This window comes from Eptatretus burgeri, chromosome 18, assembly GCF_056783735.1.
Source record: "Eptatretus burgeri isolate ZD-2024b chromosome 18, Ebu_testis_v1, whole genome shotgun sequence".
NCBI lineage: Eukaryota > Metazoa > Chordata > Myxini > Myxiniformes > Myxinidae > Eptatretus > Eptatretus burgeri.
Window position 1 is genome coordinate 19,346,926 of NC_140978.1, and position 22,476 is coordinate 19,369,401.

General features: G+C 41.4%; 1 protein-coding gene across 3 annotated transcripts in view; it reads left to right on the plus strand.

Annotated features, from left to right (window-relative positions):
* SLC25A48 (solute carrier family 25 member 48) overlaps window positions 1–22,476 on the plus strand; it is a 52,764-nt gene that overhangs the window by 16,168 nt on the left and 14,120 nt on the right. The window contains exons 4-7 of one of the 3 annotated variants that reach the window (XM_085864547.1): window positions 4,124–4,370; window positions 14,901–15,122; window positions 15,492–15,619; window positions 19,556–19,682. In XM_085864547.1, the coding sequence (XP_085720673.1) occupies window positions 4,124–4,370; window positions 14,901–15,122; window positions 15,492–15,589 (567 nt within the window). In that variant the 3' untranslated portion in view covers window positions 15,590–15,619; window positions 19,556–19,682. Of the gene's footprint in view, window positions 1–4,123; window positions 4,371–14,900; window positions 15,123–15,491; window positions 16,141–19,555; window positions 19,683–22,476 lie in introns of those variants that run through there. The other 2 variants (XM_085864546.1, XM_085864545.1) reach the window with 2 other exon arrangements.

Consider the following 22,476-nt stretch of genomic DNA (forward strand, 5'->3'; position numbering starts at 1 on the left):
TCCTTCCAATTTGGGCTTTCCATTTCCTCGGCGTAACTGTGATGGCTAATCTATGGGGCGAGAACAAAAAAGGATTCTTGGGAGATCCTGCCCTCCTCGAGGGGATAGCCAGCATTACAAGCTGGCATTTACAGTTTCCCCACATGTTCCCATACGCAAACCTTCCTTCCTTATTTTTGCATCACAAACCTTCCTGGTAGTTCTCTGAATCCACCAGTGATAACTCAGTCTCCCCTTTCATTTTCCTCTGGCAGACATTAATGTTTAATACTAATAATAATTGAGAAATCTGGTGTTCCAATGTTTTCCTTGTCCACTATAAGATAATTATGATTTGTACATTGAAGATGATTATTATTAGTCGGATTCGCCAAATGGACTGATGATCCTCATGAATGGTACATATTCATGTGAAAACAAAATTACATTATTTCGACAAAATAAGATATTACATTGTTATTGACCAACCAACCATTCTCTCTCGTAACGATTTATCAGCGTGAGCGTGTAACCTATTTTGTCGGATCTTGGAAGTTAAACAGTTGAGCCTCAAAAGGATTCCAACCCACCATATCTCTACTTTATCCATGTTTCAGTGATTTAGTCTGAGTTCACCGATATATTTTTGGTTTGCGGGCGCCAGCAGTGACCACTATTTTCGTTGTGTCTGTGTGTCTGTCTGTCTGTCTGTCTGTCTGTCTGTTTGTGACTCTCTCCAGAGCATAGCTCCGTGACATTTGATGCGATATTGATGAAACTTGGACACAAGCTATATATCATGGTCTAGTTGTGTCTTTTTGTATGAGGGGCGTCCCACGCCCCTTGTGGGCAGAGCCATGCCCACTTGAACTTTTTGTTTATTTTTTATTTCATTTTATTTTTTTCTAGATTTTTTTTTTCTCACAATTTCATTTCCTAGAAGCTGTGTGTAATGTCATTAAGTACAACATATAAAAAATCCGATTTGATTTGGTCAATTTTGACAGAAGAGATAGGTTTTTACGGTAGGGCTTCCTCAAAAGCTTCCACTAACTCAATTGTACCTATCGTGGCATTGTTCAATAATGCCCAGGAACCATCGTCGCCCCCAGCTAGTTTTTTCTTTTGTTTTGTGTTTTTTGTCATAATGGCATTCTTTCAATTTACTTGATCTGAACGAGCATCAACAATTGTATATAAATAACTTGCACATCTTATTGAAGTTTTAAGGAAGGAATTTGTCCAGGGTTCTGAAATACAATGGCCTACTTTTCATCATTTTTTTAAAAAGGTTTTTAATTTAATACCATTTGATTTTTTTTTTAATGTCGACTGGACCGCTTGCTTTATATCCTCAACCAAAGGATGGCAAACTATAAGATGTAGATGTGAATTTCAGCTAAAGCGGCATCATTGTCTAACTCTCTACCCAGTATTCTAACTTTCTGCAGCATAAATAATTCCCATTCCTGGTCTTGTCTCCCTTACAACCTTCTGGTGAAATGTATCATGAGATTTCTGGGTGGGCAGCATAGCTTAGAAGTATGTGCACTTACCTTTGACCTGTCTGGCCAGGGTTTGAACATTGACTCAGCTATAAAATGTCACCCTGGTGTTTTACAGACAGGGCAAAGCAGCAATGTGTTTACCATCCCTCGGGTGGATGTTAAACTGGGCGTCCCATCTGCTCGTATTAGATGGTGAACTTTAAAGATCCCACGGTATCGTCGGAAACTTCACGAAGAGTAGTCGGAAACTACCGCCAGTACCCTGATTTTTTTTTCTCCCAAATTCCTGCCAAAGCTGTGGGACGCAAGAAGTGTGGTCATCTTGGGTATCCTTTGAGACCAAGTTGCACTGCTTGCTGTTGTCTGGGCAGCAGCTCCCACACTATAAACCAATTCACGCACCCAAGTTGCCTGCATAACACGTGTGAACGGCTGTCTTCCGCTGCAAAGGAAAACCATGATGATACAACTTCTGTTAATTAAACATAGTTGTACTGCTTGAATGGCACTTTTGCTCATCACTTCAATACACGTCCAACATCAATAAAATCTGGTTCATACGACTGGTTACTCTTCAATCATTTAAATTGCATGAGAAATAAAAAGAAGAGCGTCTTGATCTTGTAAATTATTTCAGAAAGACCGAGAGGTTCCCCCACCTCACCCCTCTCCCTCCCCCTTTCCCCCCACATTGAAGTAATATTAATTAGTGATGTAAATTGCGAGCTACGGGTTGCTCTGGACATCTCGACTGAGTTATCCGAGACGTGATATGACCTGTTCGGTTATTTTTATGTTGAAAATCACAGGGAAGAGGGTCGACAGGACGTTACCATAAATGGAACAAACCAAGCGAGTCAAAAGACTCAAAGAGGATAATGGGAATATGCAAACTTACATACAATTCATGAGAAATAAAAGCTCAAATCCTAACCCACTAGGTTCCACAAATCACACTTGTACTTCAAAACAGTAATGCAGTGGGACTTCTCTTTTCTCTATGATATGCAGGGTAGACTCCATTCAACACAACGCAGCCTGTTTTCGAGACCAGGTGCAAGACGAGAGCCAGTAACGATGGTGCTCAAAAGAGGTCAAATGACCACGAGCAGGGCCAGTGATGAGTAGGCCTTCAATCAGGCCATGTTGTCCCCCTTTTTCATTTTTAGACAGAGGCCTCCTGACCCTCTAAAAAGACAAGGTGATCCCAGATTGTGTTGATCCCACATGAGGCTTCTTCTCCAAGCGAGGTCTCCATCCTTTCCATATGAGTCCCTCTGTTCTCACCTGGTGGGCTCGGTTCTCCTCCTCGTGGACTCTCAAGACCTCATGAGCCTCTCCTTGTCCTCTCTCTTGGACTTTGTTGGCGACTCCATGGACTCTTTAGTCTTGACTCAGTTCTCGTCTTCCTCCTGGACGGAGTCTCCCTCTTGTGTCTCTTATGGGGGTGGCCCCTATAAAAATAAATGAACATCTTTTCTTTTGGGTTCTACAACTCACTATGCCACCATGGCTAGCACACACTGGCCAGAGAGATCATAATTGGCCTATGTGCCTCTGCAATGAGAAGTCCTCACCTAGTCCCGCCAACAAGAGGTTTTTACATATACTGTACATAATTAATTAATCTATCTACCCTGTCTATCAATTTCATAAGCTGTCTCCTCAGTGCCATGTGTAACAAACGACTTACTCTGACAGATCCCTGTTACATGGCAATCTAACATATGCAAAACACACCGACCATACTACACTTACATCAGTCTAGCTATGGACCCCTCCCCCTTCCAAATAACAATACATTGGCACCAACGGGCTGGTGTGCAGGCTTTTGTTGGCTGCTTCGCCAGATTATCAACAGGGAGGTGGAAAGGGAGAGCGGTCCTGTGATCTCCCTTGTGTGCGTGTACCTTGGAGCACGAACGACCAATGCACAACACAAGGACCAGGGGAAGGAACTGATGTGAAACAAAAAAAAAACCTATTGTATGAACAGAAAAGCAAAACAGCCAGGAGAGCTTGGAGCATAACCTGCCTCAACTTTTATAGTTCCCAATCGGGTTGGCATCTTTTACCAACCACTACATGCTGATTGGTCATGCGGTAGTAAGGGAGCCCCCTCGCCCCCTCCTTCTTGCAGTCTCGTGGTCTCCAGTCTCCCGCTTGTATGCCAGCTACGTGAACGCACATAGATAGCTCTTGGTGTCACAGACGGCATATGGATTCCTGGTGATGTCGGGTGGAAATGTACACACAAAGACGGATCACAGCAGGGAATGCTCCAGAATACACAAAAGGGGTAGAAATTGTATTTGGCGCCAACAATGGGGGAAAGGGAGAGAAGAGCTTCTCAACATCTCATTTGACACTGCCTCGCTAATACATTTCTTGCACACCCTCACATACAATACAAAATAACTATTTTAATTTATTCCTCATTTTATCCCTGAAGCCAAATCCAGAACAATATTTAAACCTTGAATATCCAAGGTTTTGTGTGTTTTGTTTTTTGTTTTTGTTTTTGTTGTGGTGATCCAAAGTTGACAGATTTATTCACGTGATGTGAAAATTTCATCATGTCTTGTGTCATTAATCTCAATTTAATTCTTCCCTTTGCCAACATCTCTCGGCTGTAGATTCGAGGCTTTTTCAAAGGAATGGCTTTTCCTCTTGCCACTGTGGCCATGTGCAACTCTGTCATTTTTGGTGTGTTTGGTACGGCGCTACGTTTGCTGTCGACGCGTCGAGATGCCACAACTCCCTGCAAACCCGCACTGTTCGACCTCATCTCTGCCAGTGCCCTCTCAGGTGTTGCTGCTGTTGCCGTTGGCTCTCCTATTGAACTGGTAAAGATTCGACTACAGATGCAAGTACAAGCACCTGGTGCGTTTCATACGTATACTAAAATTTATTTTAAAAACTTCCTATTCGATTTCCCCCCGACCCCCCCCCCCCCCGTTTCCCACATCAACTTATGCAGTGTTTTATTCCTTTGTGTCTTACACCACATCTGTATGGAGATTACAGTCCTATAAGACAAGACAAAGCTTAATGTGATAAAAACTTTCCTCAAAAGCCAGCACCTGCTCCAAACCCACACACTCCTCTCCAGATATGGTGAGACTTCACTTGAGAATATCGAAAAATTGTTGTTGCAACTTTTATTCAACTCATGCATTCCATACTGCTGATTCTTCTTTCTGTCCACTTCAACATATCTCTGCGAGTTGCTCATTGTCTCCGGAGGTGGCATATGACACTCCAGTACAAAATAATGGTTTCAAAACTTGTTGACACAACTGTAGACTATAGTCAGCTTTCATATACAAAACAAAGTCCTGGAATTCATGATTGCAGTCAAAATTATTGACAGCCTGTCTCAAACTGATTTGTAATCACGAGTTTGACCTTTATCCTTATCCTGGTTACTCATGGCTTTAATTTTAATTTTTTGGGGTGGCGAGTTACATGGTATATGTGACCAGAGGAAACGGGTGAAGTTGGGGAGGAATGTTGCATATTCAGTGTGTATACTAATAAAAGGGGGTGAGGGATGGTTTGTGAAGTAGTTGGAAAAATAATGATTGACAACATTGAAATAGTTTTTTTACCTCCACCACCGAAGGTGAAGGAGGTTATGTTTTCACCCCTGTCTGTCTGTCTGTCTGTCTGTCTGTCTGTCTGTTTGTTTGTTTGTGTGCAGAATATCTCAAAAAGTTGAAGACAGATCCGGATTAAATCTTGCGGACGGTATCGGCGTATGACAAGGACGAACTGATTAGATTTTGGTGAAGATCCAGGTCCGGATCCGACTACTAGAATTTTTAAGCGATTCTTCACCATTGAGTGACAGGGCTGAACTAATATATCGCAGGATATCTCAAAAAGTTGTGGACTGATTCGGGTGAAACTTGGTGGACAGGTTGGGTGTGTGACCACGACAAATCGATTTGATTTTGTGAAGATCCGAATCCAGATCTGGATATGAGAATTATTTACTTTTTCAAGTGATTCTTCACCATTGAGAGATTGGGTCCAAAACGATGTATAGCATAATATTTAAAAAATGTATTGGGCCTGATATGTTCTCGTGGATCGGGTATTACGTGGCGGAGGTATGCGCTCTACCGAGTGCCGTTCTAGTTGATTATTATTTTATTGATGTCTTCATTGCCAAAAGGTTCACAACAATGATATCATAGGTCACATGGTTTGGCAGCCATATTGGATTTACCCAAAAACCTCTAAAAAATTTTCTTCTCCAGAACAGCTGAACAAATTGAGGGGAAACTTCACACAAATGTTCCCCAAGCCATGGGTGTACACGATTGTTGAGGAATAATTGAAAGATAACATGGTTTGGCAGCCATATTGAATTGAAGAAAAATATTCGACGACGTGAAACTTCAGATTTATGATCTAGTAGTAATGGGGAATACCTGGTTTAAATTTAAACTTGATCGGACACATGGTCTGGCAGCCACAATTATTTATTTATTTTTGAAATGGGTTATTTTTGTTTATATATAGACATATTTTTTGAATAAGGCTCACTTGGCTGTGCCTGGATGGGTTTAAGGGTGGAGGAGTAGCAGCTGAAATGTGAATCCTATCCAGGTTCCTCCTGATGACTTCATCTTTGCTTTTTGCTTGTTCGGGTTCCTTCTGATTACTCCAATGCAGGACTGTACCTATTTGGTCTTCCATTTGATTTGAATTGAATTTATTTTCGTCCCATTCTGAATTCAATTGAATAATGAGTAATCATTTTTGAAAACGTCATGGGTCAGGGTCAGGTGTCCGATAAAAGCAAGACGTCTTGGTACCCGGTCATCACTGCCAGCAGTTATAAAGTGGCAGTTCAAATTATGTTTCTTATTAATTACGTAACACACCAGTATACAAACGCCACACAAAATACACCACACAAAAGCAGTCCTGGCGAGGGTCTGCAATCTCTGATTGCTCTTTTTCTTGTTTTTGAATTTCTTTGGTCTGACCAAGCTGGAACAATTCTGCATGGCTGGATAATAGGCAAAATGGCAGTCCAACAATTTTGCAGGTCAGTATAACAATGCACCACTGTCCATAGGATGCTTTCAAGAATAAGCACTGAGCTCAGTTTTGGGTCACTTCTTGGACACTTGTACTTTGCCGTCTCGGTCTATTCCATCTCTACTCTCCAGTTGATGACAGTTGAACCATTATGCTCCACCTGAGTGTGCAGTTGTGCTCCTTCTGTCCATTGTCCAAAGTTCTGATGGCCCATCTGATACTCTCCTGTACACATCCTGCATACAATATGTAGCTCCTTCCCTGGCAGTTTGTTCTTGACCCTCATGAAGAGAGATATCTGAGCACATTCGGTTGGTATGCAACATTGGCAGAGGAAATATGCAATATTCTTCCAATATGCTGAGATGCACTGAGAAAATACAATCATCATCGTCATCATCATGTACCATGCATGCTCTCTGCAGAACATTGGTGCGGCCGAAGCAGTTACTTGGTGACAACTTGGTTAGGTCGCCATTTCAGCTCAGGAAGTCAGGGCAGGAATTTGGCTACAGGGTGCCAGCGATAGCATGCTGACTCTTCGCGAAGAACACAGTGGGATCTCTAATATCCACCAACTAATACCGGTGGATGGGACGCCCACTTCAATGTCCATCCAAGGGACAACACACATTGATGAATCGTCCTGTCTGTGAAATACTGTGATGGCAGTTTATAGCAAGGTTGAGATTCAAACCCAGGCTAGACAGCTTCGAAGTGAGTGCGCATACCTCTAGGACATCATGCCAGCCAAAAAATACAATGCCAGACAGAATTGGACACAGTTAGTATACTCATGACAAAAATGTCCAGGAAGGCAAATGACACACCCTCATCGTTTTATGTGAGCTTGATTGTTCAATAAATATAGTACATTTGGCATGGTGGAACCTGGGATGTTGATAGGGAAGAGATGACATGAAATGTGAGATCAGATGATAACTGGACATTCTAAGGATATGTCGAGGGATTCCAGTGATTATGGACTCCTTTTAACTTCAGTGCTTCGAAAGTTCCAGGTTGATGCCAGTGCAATTGGCCTACAAAAGGGGCCAGTATTTTATTGAGCTGCAAGCAAATGCTTTGTAAACTCTTGTTACCAAAGTGGTTCGAAGGAAGTAGAAGAATATTTCAAGCTTTATCTTTTCTTTTAATTCCATTAAAAAAGTTAAGGTAAAGTCGGTGATTGTTACACTATTACTGAAGGTACTTCGCTGCTCCACATTTGTCCTCAAAGGTAGAAGCACAGCAATATTTAGGATGTTTACACAATCATTTAAATAAACCGGCCATCGCATTTTCATCACTTTGACCAATCTTTATGCTAACGAGGTGCTCCTTAAGTGGTCTGAATAAATGGAAATCACATGGTGACATATCTGGACAATAGGTGGAAGGGTTAAAACAAGATGTTGTTAAAGCATTTTATGTTTGTATCTTCAGTTAATGTCAAACTTACTTTCCCACTACATTTGCCAATACTACATGGCAGATATTGACCATCTCCTTTCCTCCCCAAAGATCTCTTCCCCCTCTCCCCCCCAAAAACCTCCTACAATTTAGGAGATTTTTCCAAGGGGATTAAATACCATATGCTAAATCTTCTCTTACCATTGACATTTGCTGAAAATTTCTTCTTTTTTTCTACTATATTTTGATTGAAGGTGGATTCTCCCTTTTCTCGCTGACCTCCCACCACCCCCCCCCCCCAGAAAAACAACCATCTGGTAAACTTTCCCCATGACGCTATTGTCATTTTGTAAACATTATACATCACTAGTGCGGGCCCGTAGGTGCGTGCCCGTAGGTGCGTGCCAGTATGTGCAGCTTCATTCCTTCGCTCTCGTAAACGACGACTGGATTGGGGCATTGTTTCAATTAGATCGGACCAACCATATCATAAATGGCCATAACTTGGGAAACATCTGGGAAACATACTCAGGTCCCCAGCGTCAATTGTGACGTCATATCAAACGAAGAAGAAGAAGAATAGTGACGCCCCCTCTCTCTCTCTCTCTCTCTCGCCCCCCTCTCTCCCCCCTAGTCTCGCCCCTCCTCTCTCCCCCCTCCTCTCTCGCCCCCACTCTCACCCCCTCCTCTCTTGCCCCCTCCTCTCTCCCCTCTCTTGAATTGTGACGCCCCTCTCTCGCCCCCTCTCCCCCTCTCTCGCCCCCTCTCCCCCTCTCTCGCCCCTCCTCTCTCCCCTCTTTTGAATTGTGACACCCCTCTCTCTCGCCCCTCCTCTCTCGCCCCACCTCTCTCGCCCCACCTCTCTCGCCCCACCTCTCTCGCCCCACCTCTCTCGCCCCCTCTCTCGCCCCCTCTCTCGCCCCCCTCTCTCGCCCCCCTCTCTCGCCCCCCTCTCTCGCCCCTCTGTAAATGTATTCACAAATGTCTACCAAGCACAACAATTAATTCAAACCTTGGGGAAAAACAGCTTTCAAACTCTTGGGAAACAGCTGTTTCCCTTGGGAAAATTCAAACCTTTGGATTAATTAATAATTTGAACAATTAATTCAAACCTTGGGAAAAAACAGCTTTCAAGCCTTGGGAAACACTTGGGAAACAGCTGAAATGGATGAAGAACGATATCAAACCTTGAAAAGGCACATACTCAGGTCCCCAGCGTCGATTGTGACGTCATACCAAATGAAGAAAAGAAGAATTGTGATGTCAATCGTGCAAAAAAATTAAATAATCATTCGTTGTGACGCCATTCGTGATGTCATAACACCATGTCTTGTCATTGGTTGTCAGATAAATGGCCATAACTTGGGAACCGCTTATCCGATTAATATCAAACCTTGAAAAGGCACATCTGCGGGTCCCCAGAAATATTCCTGGCAAGTTTCAATCAGATCGGACCGGTGGTCGTCGAGAAATGGCAGTCGCATACAGACATGCAGACACACATACAGACATGCAGACACACATACAGACAGACAGACACACACACACACACACACACACACACACACACACACACACACACACACACACACACACACACACACACACACACACACAGATTGCTGGAATTATAGATAGATGTACATACTCCCATATAGTTAGATTTAATGTTTGTTGATTTTTCTAAAGTTTACATTAATTCTTCAACTTTAATGGTTTTGTGTGTTTTCCATTTTGTGTTTTACACAGTATATTAAATAAATGATATGTTAGTCAGCTTGTATGTTTTTTTTTTGTTTTTTTTTGTCTGTAATCACGTATCGATCACTCTGCAGAGCACAGTTATCATTGGAAATTTTTGTAACTTCGCATATCAGAGGCCTATAGAGGTCCCTTTCAGTGCACAAAATTTTGAAGGTCAAGGTCAAAGGTCAAGGTCACTTTGTCGCAAATCAGGGGAGTCGACAAAACCCTTATTTTTTGAGTAATTTTGATCGGATCGTCTTCAAACTTCATGGGAATATAGTTCATGGTCTGGCGCTCAGCTGATTAATTTTTGGTGGCGATTGGCCTTGACCTTCATGGTTAGCGCTGGAGGTCGAAAGTTTTTGACCCCAAGGTCAAATTTTGAAATCTTAGGTACCATATCGTGTAGTACCTCAAATTGAACACCTCGATGAGTGCTTTCTAGATATGTCAAGCTTGAGACATTATGACGTCATTTGGTGACGTTATGAGGCAAACGCATATTTTTCATGGTTACTCTGTAGAATGATTCTCATCGGAATCTCTCGTAGGCAGATATTCCTCAAGGAGTCGCTCCTGGTGGATAGCAGCTCTGTTCACCTTTTGGCAAGATACGGGTCACCCTGCGGCTGACATTGGTTTTTTATTTTAATGTTGCTTTGCCTAGTATTTTGTGATTTAGTACCTGGGAGATTGCAGCACACGCACATCGAGGATGATGAAAGACAGGATTAATATTTGGAAATTCTTTACAACCTTACTATAATTCACGGACCGGTGTGTATGTGTTTGACTCGTGTATAGGGGTGTTTTTACTCTTTGTCAGCGGTCTTGGGGAGGGGGGGGAGGGGGTGACACAAATTCTCCATGTATAAATGTGTATCGTGTGGTGCCACTCTTGGTGGGAGAGGGTATTAAAAGTCCCCACCCCCTTTACAGTACAGTATTCCTTTCCCCACGTTTTCCAGTGCAGTGAGGTGTTTTGAATTACACAGAAAGAGGTATTTTGAATTGCACGTTTCAATGAGGAAAATAGTAGAACCCCCCTGGCCACCCCCATCGTCGAGAGCGGGTGCTTCTGGTATATTTCAAACAATTGTATAAGGGTCACCTCATGGATAGGTATCACAGTGCCAATGGCAGTCTCTCTCTTCTCCTGATATTGCTGCTTTGTCGAAGGTATCTTTCTTCTTCAATTGGAAGTTTTACTTATGGAAATAATCATTTAAATGATCTGACATTCATGTGTAAAATATATCTGGATTTGTGTATTCTCTAACACCCGGACAAGAGTATGATGTGCCTTGTGTTTCTGATGATGCCTCGACCACAGCCTTGCCCAGTATTTATGTGGCTTCGCCTCCACATTCAAAAATATCTACATATGAAACAACCACAATCGCATGCTCTTCATCAGTAATCAGTAAAGCCATTATCCTACTACATTAAATAAGGTATGTGTATGTATGTATGTATGTATGTATGTATGTATGTATGTATGTATGCGTGTGCCGTGTACGTGTGTGTACATCTGAAAATCACAGAAAAAAGAACAACAAAAAGCAAGGCTATGCCGATCTCCACCAAATTTTGCACATGTATTGTGTCAAATAAATTCTCAATTCGTTCTGTACAATTGAGTCATTTTTTTTTTAAAACAAACATAAACAAATACAAATAAACTTGAACATATCGATATTATAAGGAGAATTTGAGTGGCATTTCAATAAGCAACACAGTCTTCCTCTCAATTCTAAAATACATCGAAATATTGAGTTATTTTTATAGGATTCAGTAAGACCAAGTTCTTTTTTCTTTCCCATATGCTGGCACCACAGTTTGTCAGGTTGAGGGTTTCAGGGTGGAGATCACTTTCAGCTTTTGTGCAGAAGTCAGCTTAATTTTGAAGGGTTAAGGCATATAATTTTCAGGAACCATATGGGTGAGTTCTCTCCCGGCACAGAAAGATATCAAGACTGCAGCCCTTTGGGTACGTTGACGGATTACACACAGTTCTGTGGTATGGAGGTCAGAAGGTCAGCCTGCTTTGAACAGGCTAGGGAGTGATATATAATCTGAAGCTGTCAGAAGCGTAGTGAACACATCTGGGTATTTCCTTTGACCAACATTCCAGTTGAGCTAAAATATCATCTTCAATCAGACTTGCTGGCACTTTATATTAATTATTTCATTAAAATCCCTTAGTAAGCAGAATAAATTTAAACAATAGGCAATTCTATTATACTGAATAATAATGAAAGATTACTTGAAAGGTCAATCTGTTTTGGACACTATTACTGGGCAGATTGATCATCTTTCAAGACAGAAAAGAGATATACAGTAAGGTCATTGAAAATGCAAATATATATTATTAAAATAGATGCATGTTCAAGCACATAGAATTGTAATAATCATTTCTTATTTGAGTACATTTTCCATTAAAGATTTATTACAATACATTTATTTTTAATTAAGTTTAATTGGCAACATTTTATTATTATTATTATTATTTTTATTACCCTCAAACCCATTATGCTAATTTTGGAGAAATTGCATTGACAATTGGTAGTACTCAGGGTCAGGACAAGGACACAAAAGATAAATCCCCCCCCACCTGCGAGGGGCGGGGGGGAGACTACTTATGACGTGCCACAGTACAAGTGGTTTACTGACCCCTGCTGCAGATGGGGGATTATTCACCTCCCCACTATCTTCCCTCCCCCCATGCCTCCCCCCACCCCCTCCTAGGCTGCTCCCGAAGAGAGCCGGTGTTTCTCGTTGACTAAGATAACCTTTATTGATTACAATAATCTGCAGCACCATCAGGGTCAGGACATTTTCTAGAAAATAACTTTGGATTTTGTTGCACATCTACTTGCGCAGATGTGGCCAGCCACTCAATTGCATTGTACAATTTTGTGATTGATTTGGTCATGCAATTGATAGCTTGGGTGTGGACCCAGCTTAACCTCAGCAACCTAAATACAAGTTGGGCAGCCAACTTTACATCCTCAACAAAAAGGTGGCACATGCTGTGAGATGCAGCATTCACTGCTGGTATTGTATCAGAACGAGACTGTTTTTGGTGAAATCCTACCCTATCTGAGACCAAAACAAGACAAGACAGCTCAAACGAACCATGCTTTATGAGTATTTTCCATGATGAAAGCACTGTCGGAAGAGAAGGGGATCTACAATGTGTGGGGACATTTATTATGCAACAACTTCCATGCGTTGCTACACTACAGGGTAGGTTATACAGAAGTATTATAAATACGTGAATATTTCATTCTTTCATCGGAGTTCATTCGTACAACTCTCAGGTGAGCGTTGGCACAGACGAAAGATAGTTTTGAAATTTGGTAAGATTTTCATCGCATCAGAAAAAGAAACCAGAGCACCTCAAGAGTGAGGCTAGTTTCATGTCATCATTTGCGCCTTAATTTTGTGTTGGGCATCGCCCAGCACATTTAGTTTTTTGTTTTTTTTAAATAATTTTAAGAAAATGAGCCAAAAGGGCCGTTTCTAAGCCCAAAGGACTAGAATCGCACTTTGGGCTCAGTTAATGCCTGGGGAATGGTCTCTAGACTATACCTGTCAAGTTTGGTTCAGTTCCGTTCAGTAATAACCGAGAAATAACAATTTTAAGAAAATGGGCCAAAATGGGTCGTTCCTCGGCCCGAAGAGCCGCAATCGCACTTTGGGCTCAGGTATTGCCTGCACATATGTGTCTAGTATATGCCTGTCAATTTTCATCGAATTCTGTTCACTAACAATGGAGAAATAGACGTTCAAATGAACTGTACACAAGAAAAGAGAGAACGCGAGCGGCGCTTAGACCCCTACGGGGGGGGGGGGGTCTTCCACCCCACAGGGTAAAAATCTAGGAAAAGTTCTCATGTCGCCCCAGAACCAAACTAAAAATATAATTATAACAGCCCTCACAGCTCCTGTAGTCCAATCATAATTTTAAACTTACCCTGTGCATACACAACCCCAAGTACGTCCTTCCCATCAGTGTTCAGAAGAACTTGATCCAGGTACACAGTCCATTCACTGGTAGTAACAAGTAACTAACAATTTCTAAGTAACAATCTTTATCCCGGACACATAATACATTTTATTCCGCTTCAAACTTTTCAGCTTCTTGGGGTTTCTGCCCAGGCACACCGAGCATTTTGGAGCAGATTGCTTCATTTTGAAAGTGCCAAATTGGTCGAGCGCAGAAGTAGAATTTCAGCATACACCTCTATAATATGGTTAAAAATAACTACACCATGTCGCTGTTAACAATTATAAATCTCCTCCACATATTTTTGGGCTCATTGCTGGGTCAAGATACCTTTGGTGATATGCAAGGTGAGTTACAAATTGAACGCTTCCAACACTGTGTCAACAGAAAGCAACGGTGTTATCCGACAAGAGGTTGAGACTGAAGGTCTTATCCTCTTTTACCGCAATAAGGTTGGTTTCCACTCATCTGGTCTTGCATCTTCTGTCTGATTTCTTCTCTGTCCATCCGTGGCCTTATAAGGTACCACATATTCATTGGCTAATGCATTCACGTCTTGACTTCATTAGTCCAATATACCAAGCCCTTCCTTTGTTCACCTCATCTCTCTTCTTTCAAGTCATCTCACAATGTTAGTCTTTCCTTGCATTTTTTTTTTTTTTTGTGGTTCATGAACATGGCAGCTCATCTCTGTTTTATATACCGACATCCTCACCTATATTTTCTCCTTGTACCCGAGCCTTTGTCTGCATTGTTCAGTAAACGTTTTCTTTTGTTTCTTCATTGTCAACACTCTGTAAGCCATATCATATGCCTTATATTGTTGAGCTTTGCCATGAGTCTGATATTTGTATTAGTTTTAAAAAGTCATTGTGTTTCCTTCCTCTGTGTACCATAAATTACCATAAATATTTAACACTGTATAGCAGAACATACAATAGTCCAAGAAACATTGGTACGTCTTAGATTCTTGTACCTCATTTGTGAATGCTGCAAATATGTCGTCCTTGTAATCATTATTATAACGCTTCCTCCTCTTTTTATATATTTTTTCACTTTTACCTTTGCCACATCTCTTCTTTCCTTCACACTTTTTGATGTAACCTGCACCACCATCCAATTCTTTCCAATAATTCTGTTTAGTTTCTCCACTTCTATCCTCTACCTTATTTGATCATTCATCTTTCTAGGTAGGCAGGGTACCTTCCGTGGGCCTTTGCACTGTTTCTTGACCACACTGCAACAGGGCGGTTTACTTGGTGTGTACCGTGGGGGAGGCGCGATGCTCTTACGTGACATCCCAGGGTACTGCACATACTTCGTGCCATACACATTGCTCTGCCAGAACCTGACACCTCAAGGCAGGCAAGGTCCACACCCTGCCATCATCTGGCTTTCTGGTGGAGTGTCCGGTGAGTTTATAGCATGGCACATATGTTAGTTAAGTAATAGAATGCATGTTGCTTATGTCCAGATTATGACATTGAGTTTGGTAAAAGAGGAAGTAATTTTGCAAAGGTGATTGGTAGACCATTTTATTGTGTTTTAACTGTAAATTTCTAATTTAAATGCCAGAATTTCTACTCTTTCAACTTCAGAATACTGCAGGCCTTTGATTATTTCATCAATAAGAAGCAAATGTTACCAAGCTATATGGTGGTACTATCCACCTTCTACTTCTTCATGATTATCCCTTGGAGCATAGTCAAGACAATCAAGGCCTTTAAAATATTTTTGTACCCATCTCCTGATCTGTGCCTTTCCACAACTTTATCCCGGAGGTCTTTTGAAAGCTCCTTGGTGGTCATGGTTGAGTCTTTGCTGTGAAATGCACTACCCAGTCAGAGGAAACCGACAGGAACAGCTGATTTTATTCTGAAATAATCAGAATCACTACAATTTAACACAGGTGGAGGCCAATTAACTTGGTGTGTGATTTTGAAAGTGATTGGTTACACCTGAGCAAATTTACAATTGCTATTATCAGGGGGGTGGACACTTATCCATCCAAGATATTCTAGTTTTGTATTTTTTATTAATTTTCAGAAATGTGTAGAATTTGTTTTTCACTTGGAAGTTGTGGGTTACGGTGTAGATAAAGGTGGAAAAAGTCTGATTTAATGCAATTTAATTCCAGGCTAGAAGGCAACAAAAGGTGAAAAATTTGTAAGAGGGTGTACACTTTCTGTAGACAGTGTATTTGTAATCCATTTTGTCTGTTGACCAATACCATCTTATTAGTATGGTAGCTGTTCTTCAAAAAGTGACTTTTCGTCGGCCGACAGTACTTATTTGGTTTGTTGGTACCAATGTTTAGGGGAATATGTCAGCATTATGAATTGACCTGATGTAGTGGTCAAATCTATTGCCAAAGTGGTCAAAATGGCGATCTAACATGGCTGCCACCGCCATTATCGAAAATCATACTTTTACAAATTACTCGGCACTAGAGTAAGATAGGAAGATAATTTCAGTGTCTATACCCACTAAATCAGGGGTGAGCTATCCAATGGTCATGTTTGCATGCTAAGCTGCATGACGGGCGGCCATATTTTCAAGATGGCCGCCCCTGCATTTGATAAAAATGCTAATTTTTATGATTATTGGCCTACATAATGATGCTGGAACATAATTTCTGAGGTGACTCCCATAAAATCAGGTTCAGTGATTCAAATAACCATGTAAAGGCATTTGCAAATGCAATAGGTAATTTGGTTTCGGGGTTGGACCCCCCTGGGGGGCAGAAATGGCCCATGCCGCCATTACTGAAAAATACATTTTTGCTCATATCTCGGTACTCGAGTGTCATACATAGCATGATAATTCTTGTGGCTATATCCACTATATCTGGGGAAAGATATCCTATGGTCATGTTTGTGTAATGAACTGGGCAATGGGTGGCCATATTTCCAATATGCCTGCCACCGCCTTTGAAAAAATGTCAATTTTATGATAATATACCTATGTAATGATGCTGCACAAATTTTCTGAGACCGTTACTACAATATTAGGCTCAGTGATTCCTAAACCCATTGAGTGACATTTGCAATATGATAGGGTGTTTGGATTTAGGGTTAAACTCTCTCGGTGGTCAAAAATGACCTATTCCACCATTATAAAAAAAAACCACTTGCTCATATCTTGGTACTCAAGTGTCATAACTTAGTAATCCTTTAATTGAGGCCGTACGCACTTAATCTTGGGTATGTTATTAAATGGTGATCATTGTAGTTTTAGAGGTGCAACCAGTTATCATAAAAACATGTTAATGCTTACTTTGGCACATTTTGATAATTACATCAGAGAAACCAAACACAGAGTCATTTATATTAACTCAAATATAATTTTATTATTTATTATATTCATCACCGTGACGGAGCTGGAATGACATGATTGGCATGGTATTGCAAATTGTAATATCATACATGAAACAAATTCCAATAGTTAATAGGTAATCAGTATAGTCCATATGCTAAGATAATTATATTTATTGCATAGCATTGCATCTACTCTTAATGAAAATATGTATGGATATTTGGCTATACATTATTGCAGAGCAATTCCAATCCTGGTATCCGATACGAGATTTCATGCATTCTAGAGAGAGTGTTCTGAATATCCATTTATGAGAAAAATGATAACAGCAAATTGTTGCAAAACTCTTGATTTCTTGAAGCAGCAGAGGTTTGTCAAATCTCCATATTATGTCATGCATGAACAATTGATCACAATTTTATCAACCAACATCAGTGATAGATGAACTAGTCATTTGATAAACCAAATTGATCAATTGAATGCATATAACTTTGGAAATATTAGCTAGACACAATTATAGAGGGCAGGATTTTCTGAATGAAACTTCAAATTCAGATACCCAAATGCAGAAATCATATGGAACCCTAAAACTGATAGTGTCAATGACGCAAAACAATATTGACATTCAAGTGTTTGTCAAGCTACTCTGTCTCTGTCTCAGAGTCACTCAGTTCTGACAAGTCATCGTCTGAAGCATCATCGTTGTCTACCGCTGCTGAGAATTTGTTTTGGCAATCATATCTATCGAAGACTACATCAACCTGATTGCACATGCCATCCCTTATTGGTTTCAGTGCAGAATGTAGCATCGTATCAGAGAGGTCTTTGAAGGTTTTTGCATCACACTTCTTGATCATCTGAAGAAGTGCCATGGCATCAATAAGCCAGCTCCAGCTGCTTGGTGAACATGGTGGCAGAACATCCAGCATTTTGCAACTAGTCTCAAGTTGATGCAGTAGCTGAGCCTTGACTGTTTTCAGCAAGGAACCATCCATTCTTGCAAGGGACTGTGGAATGCTCAACAGCTCATAAGAAAGCAACTCCTGTATGTCAACCCTTCTACCCTTTGCAACAATCAATATTCGAGCAAATAGATTCCGTTCTAATATGACAGTCTTGGCCTTTCCACTTTTATCAACTGCTTTCTTTTAAATGTCTGGAGCTTGTTTTTGTGATCTTATCAAAGACACTCTTGGTAGTAGTGTTCATTTGTTCCTCTGCAAATAGCTTTGCAGCCTCTTTTCCTGTCTTTCTTGCATTTAGTAAGTCTTGCTCCACTTTTTGGTTGGTGAGTACCCCTGTTGCAATGTTTACTAATCTGCTTTCATTGTTGTTGGTATCCACTTGAAATGGAACCACCATCTGCTTAATAATTATGGATGTGATAGCCTCAACATCTCTCTCATCCCATGCCATTCTTGTAGTTCCAAACTCTTTGTGTTTCCTTGCTCTTCTATCTTCATCAAGGTCACACATGCCCTTTACTGCAGACACAGCCTCTGCATGCTTGTTAGCAGTCAGGAACCATCTCACTAGGGCAGTTGGTGATTGTGTTAATCCAACTACACCACCCTTCACTGATTGCTCTAAAGCCATATCTGACCAGACCTTGTTGAATGGGCTGCTCGATCTTTTGATACTGAAGTTACCCTCCAGGAATTGTCTATGGACAAGTGGTGCAGTTGTGGGCAACAGTTTCATATCAGCGAGATATACCATCGCCCATCGAGAATAATTGACATGGTCATAGGCGAAGAAGTATGGTAGCATTTCTGTAACAGCAGCCAGATGCATGGTCCAGTTGCCACTTATGAATCAATTATCATCATCATTGTACAGTTTGCCTCAGATATAGTGGGTATAGCCACAAGAATTATCATGCTATGACACTCGAGTACCGAGACGTGAGCAAAAATGTATTTTTCAGTAATGGTGGCATGGGCCATTTCTGCCCCCCAGGAGGATGCAACCCCAAAATCAAATTACCTATTGCATTTGCAAATGCCTTTACATTGTTATTTGAATCACTGAACCTGATTTTATGGGAGTCACCTCAGAAATTATGTTCCAGCATCATTATGTAGGCCAATAATCATAAAAATTAGCATTTTTATCAAATGCGGGGGTGGCCATCTTGAAAATATGGCCGCCCGTCACCCAGTTCAGTAATGCAAACATGACCATTGGATAGCTTACCCCTGATTTAGTGGGTATAGACACTGAAATTATCTTCCTATCTTACTCTTGTGCCGAGTAATTTACAAAAGAATGATTTTCGATAATGGCGGCGGTGGCCATCTTGGATCGCCATTTTGACCACTTTGGCAATATTTTGGCATTTTGACCTCCACATCAGGTCAATTCATAATGCTGACATATTTCCCTAAACATTGGTATCAACACACCAAATAAGTACTCTCGGCCGACGAACTCGAAAACGAGCAGCCTTTTGAGGAACAGCTACCAGACTATATATGTAACATTAATTTGAGACGCATTAACATCACTATTTTCTATGATATTGTTACAGTGGCCGCGTCGGCCAATCGTCCCAGATGCACAGAGCCGGATTGAGGGCCTAATCACACCTTTACCTAGCTCAATTTGGTTCATCCAAAGTTGATGGAGCGACAGGTCGGATTCCTCCTCCAACCGAGCCACTCAAAATGGAGACTGAGAGCGGTTTGTCATGCTCGATGGGGGAGGGGTTTGAGCTCTAATGCTAATCGTCCCACCAATCTGTCCTTTATACTATTATAGGACTTGTAAGCATATACGGCTTTTTGGTCGTGGTGACTTGGTAAAACTCAAATGAAACCCAGTTCATTAATGTGTGTATTCAAGGAAGAGGGGTGGGGGGGGGGTTGAACAGGGAACACACAAACACTTGATGTGCACACTTATTCACTGATGCCAAAACAAATGACCTGGGTTTTGTATGGACAGAATTGCCTCCAAGTAAACTGATCCTTAATGAGCCCTCATGCATACAAAAGTAGATGGAACAGAACAAAGACGAGACGGAAATAACAGCTATGGCGTGTATGAGCACGTGGGTTTCATTGTAGAGTTAACAACTACGCAGCCCGGTTAGGGGGTTCAGCACATGCCACAATGATGGGGAGGGGGGGCATTTTCCTGCAGGTGAGAGGTTAAAAAAACACAACATCTTGCCGATCCTGCAGCTTGGCTGTCCTTGCAGCAGGTACTGAGCTGGATTCCCACCGGACCACGACACGACCTCTGGGCAACCTGACTGGGACATGACCTCTCCCAAACTCCGGCTCCCACCATGGGTGCGCTTCTCTTGTATGGGCACTGCCTAGTTACACTGCCCACCCTTTCTGTCAAACATCGATTGGTGTTTTGGCCAAAATAACAGGGAAATCCCTCCCTTGAGCCTCTCGACACTTCAAATATCCGAGGCTTGTGCATTGCGCCTCCTCGTTGTTGCTATGCTGGATTCCCCAATAAAGCACACATAAGACAGATTACAAAGGATAGCACATTAAAAAGGGTTTCAAGGGAGAAGCAGTTTCAGACACAAACATTAGGGAGGGAAGATGACGACAGCCTTCTGTACAAATATTGATGCATAATCCTTTATCACAATTAAATTACCTTACTCTTGTGCTAATAAATATACGAATGGAATAACTATTTCTGAGCTATGCAATCTTGACCGTTGGATGCCATTTACGAAAAAATATATCACCATTATAATTTAATACATTTTGGTCATTAATGACAGATTAATTGGCACCACAAAAATAATCATACATTACTTTACTAGCTGGGACCCATGGAAATTCCACGTAATGTAAAATGTGACTTCAAAACTTCAAGTCTTTCCCACCCCTCCCCCTCTTTCTCTCTCTCCCTCCACTCTCTCCTCTTCCCTCCCCCCTCCCTAACATTTATATGCATTGCAATGTATTAAGTGATTCAGAGGTATGATGATCAGGCATTTGATGATTTCATTGAGCAAATAGGGGGAAAAAAAAACTTTATTGTTAAGAAATCGTTGTGGCCTGTTCCAAGCCAAGGCATTGTTGAGCAGGCTAAAAAAGGCGGCTTAAGACTCTTGTGAGCTGACAGAGTTCTGACCAAGATGGCGCACTGCCAGCCTGGTAAGGCTTATTTTGGTTTTTCGTGGTGAGTACCCCATAAATTATCTTCAAAAGGGGTGTTTAAATGTACCCAAACACCAACTTTTCATTCATGCACCACCTTGGAGTTCACTTAGTCTGCATGCAAGTTTGGGGTCGCTAGGTTTCATGGTTTTGGAGTTATGGAGGAGACAGAAGGATGGACTGACACACTGACATTATTATTATTATTATTATTATTATTATTATTATTATTATTATTATTAATATTATTACTAGTGCATGCCCGTACGTGCGTGCCCGTACGTGCGTGGCCGTACATGCAAAAAAAGAAACCACAACTTTCACACCGCAAGCCAGAAACAACAACCACACAGGCGTTCCTTTGCTCTCGTAAACGATGACTGGATTGGGGCATTGTGTTTATCTATAAATGCGCATAAGAAATCGAGAAATTATTGGAATACAGCAAGTCATCACTATCCGGAAGTGGTGCGTGCCCGTACGGAATGTTCACATCATTCCACAAATTATCGCTTGTATTGAAGTAACAACTGCTGTGATACTTCCACACACAGAGTTAATTAAAATCAAGTTTACCTCCCTGTCTTTGCTTGCCATGACATTCACTGCCATTGACCATTGCCACTCCTACGTCACGGTAACTAAGGCACCGATCCCCATCGTAACCGGCACGGCACGTGACGTCATCGTCGGCCGGCCGTGCACCGGCCTACGCAGCACCGTGTCCTTTCATTGGTTGGTAAATAAATGGCCATAACTTGGGAAGCACTCGTCCGATTAATATCAAACCTTGAAAAGGCACATCCTCAGGGCCCCAGCAATATACCTGGCAAGTTTCAATTCGATTGGACCAGTGGTTGTCGAGAAACAGCGGTCACACACACACACACACACACACACACACACACACACACACACACACACACACACACACACACACACACACACACACACATTTCTGGAATTATAGATAGATTATTACTATTATTATTATTATTATTATTATTATTATTATTTTCGATACTTTTCTTGCGTTTTTAATTTTTTTTTGCTCTCATTTTTTTAACATTTATTTTTTCTCAGTGATCACTGAGGAAAAAAGGAAAGTGGTCAGTAACCACTGAGAAAGTGAAGATGTGCCATTATTGCAGTCCAATTGACACCAAATTTTCAGTATAGGAGCGACGCCCCCCCCCCCATGTGGAATGTTTTAATTATAATTGTGACGTCATAGATTTATCCCCTCTCGTGTTCAGTTGTCTTACTCTTCCTCCTGCCCTTGGTTTACTGAAGCTTGTGGCGAGGCAGTTGTCCTGAA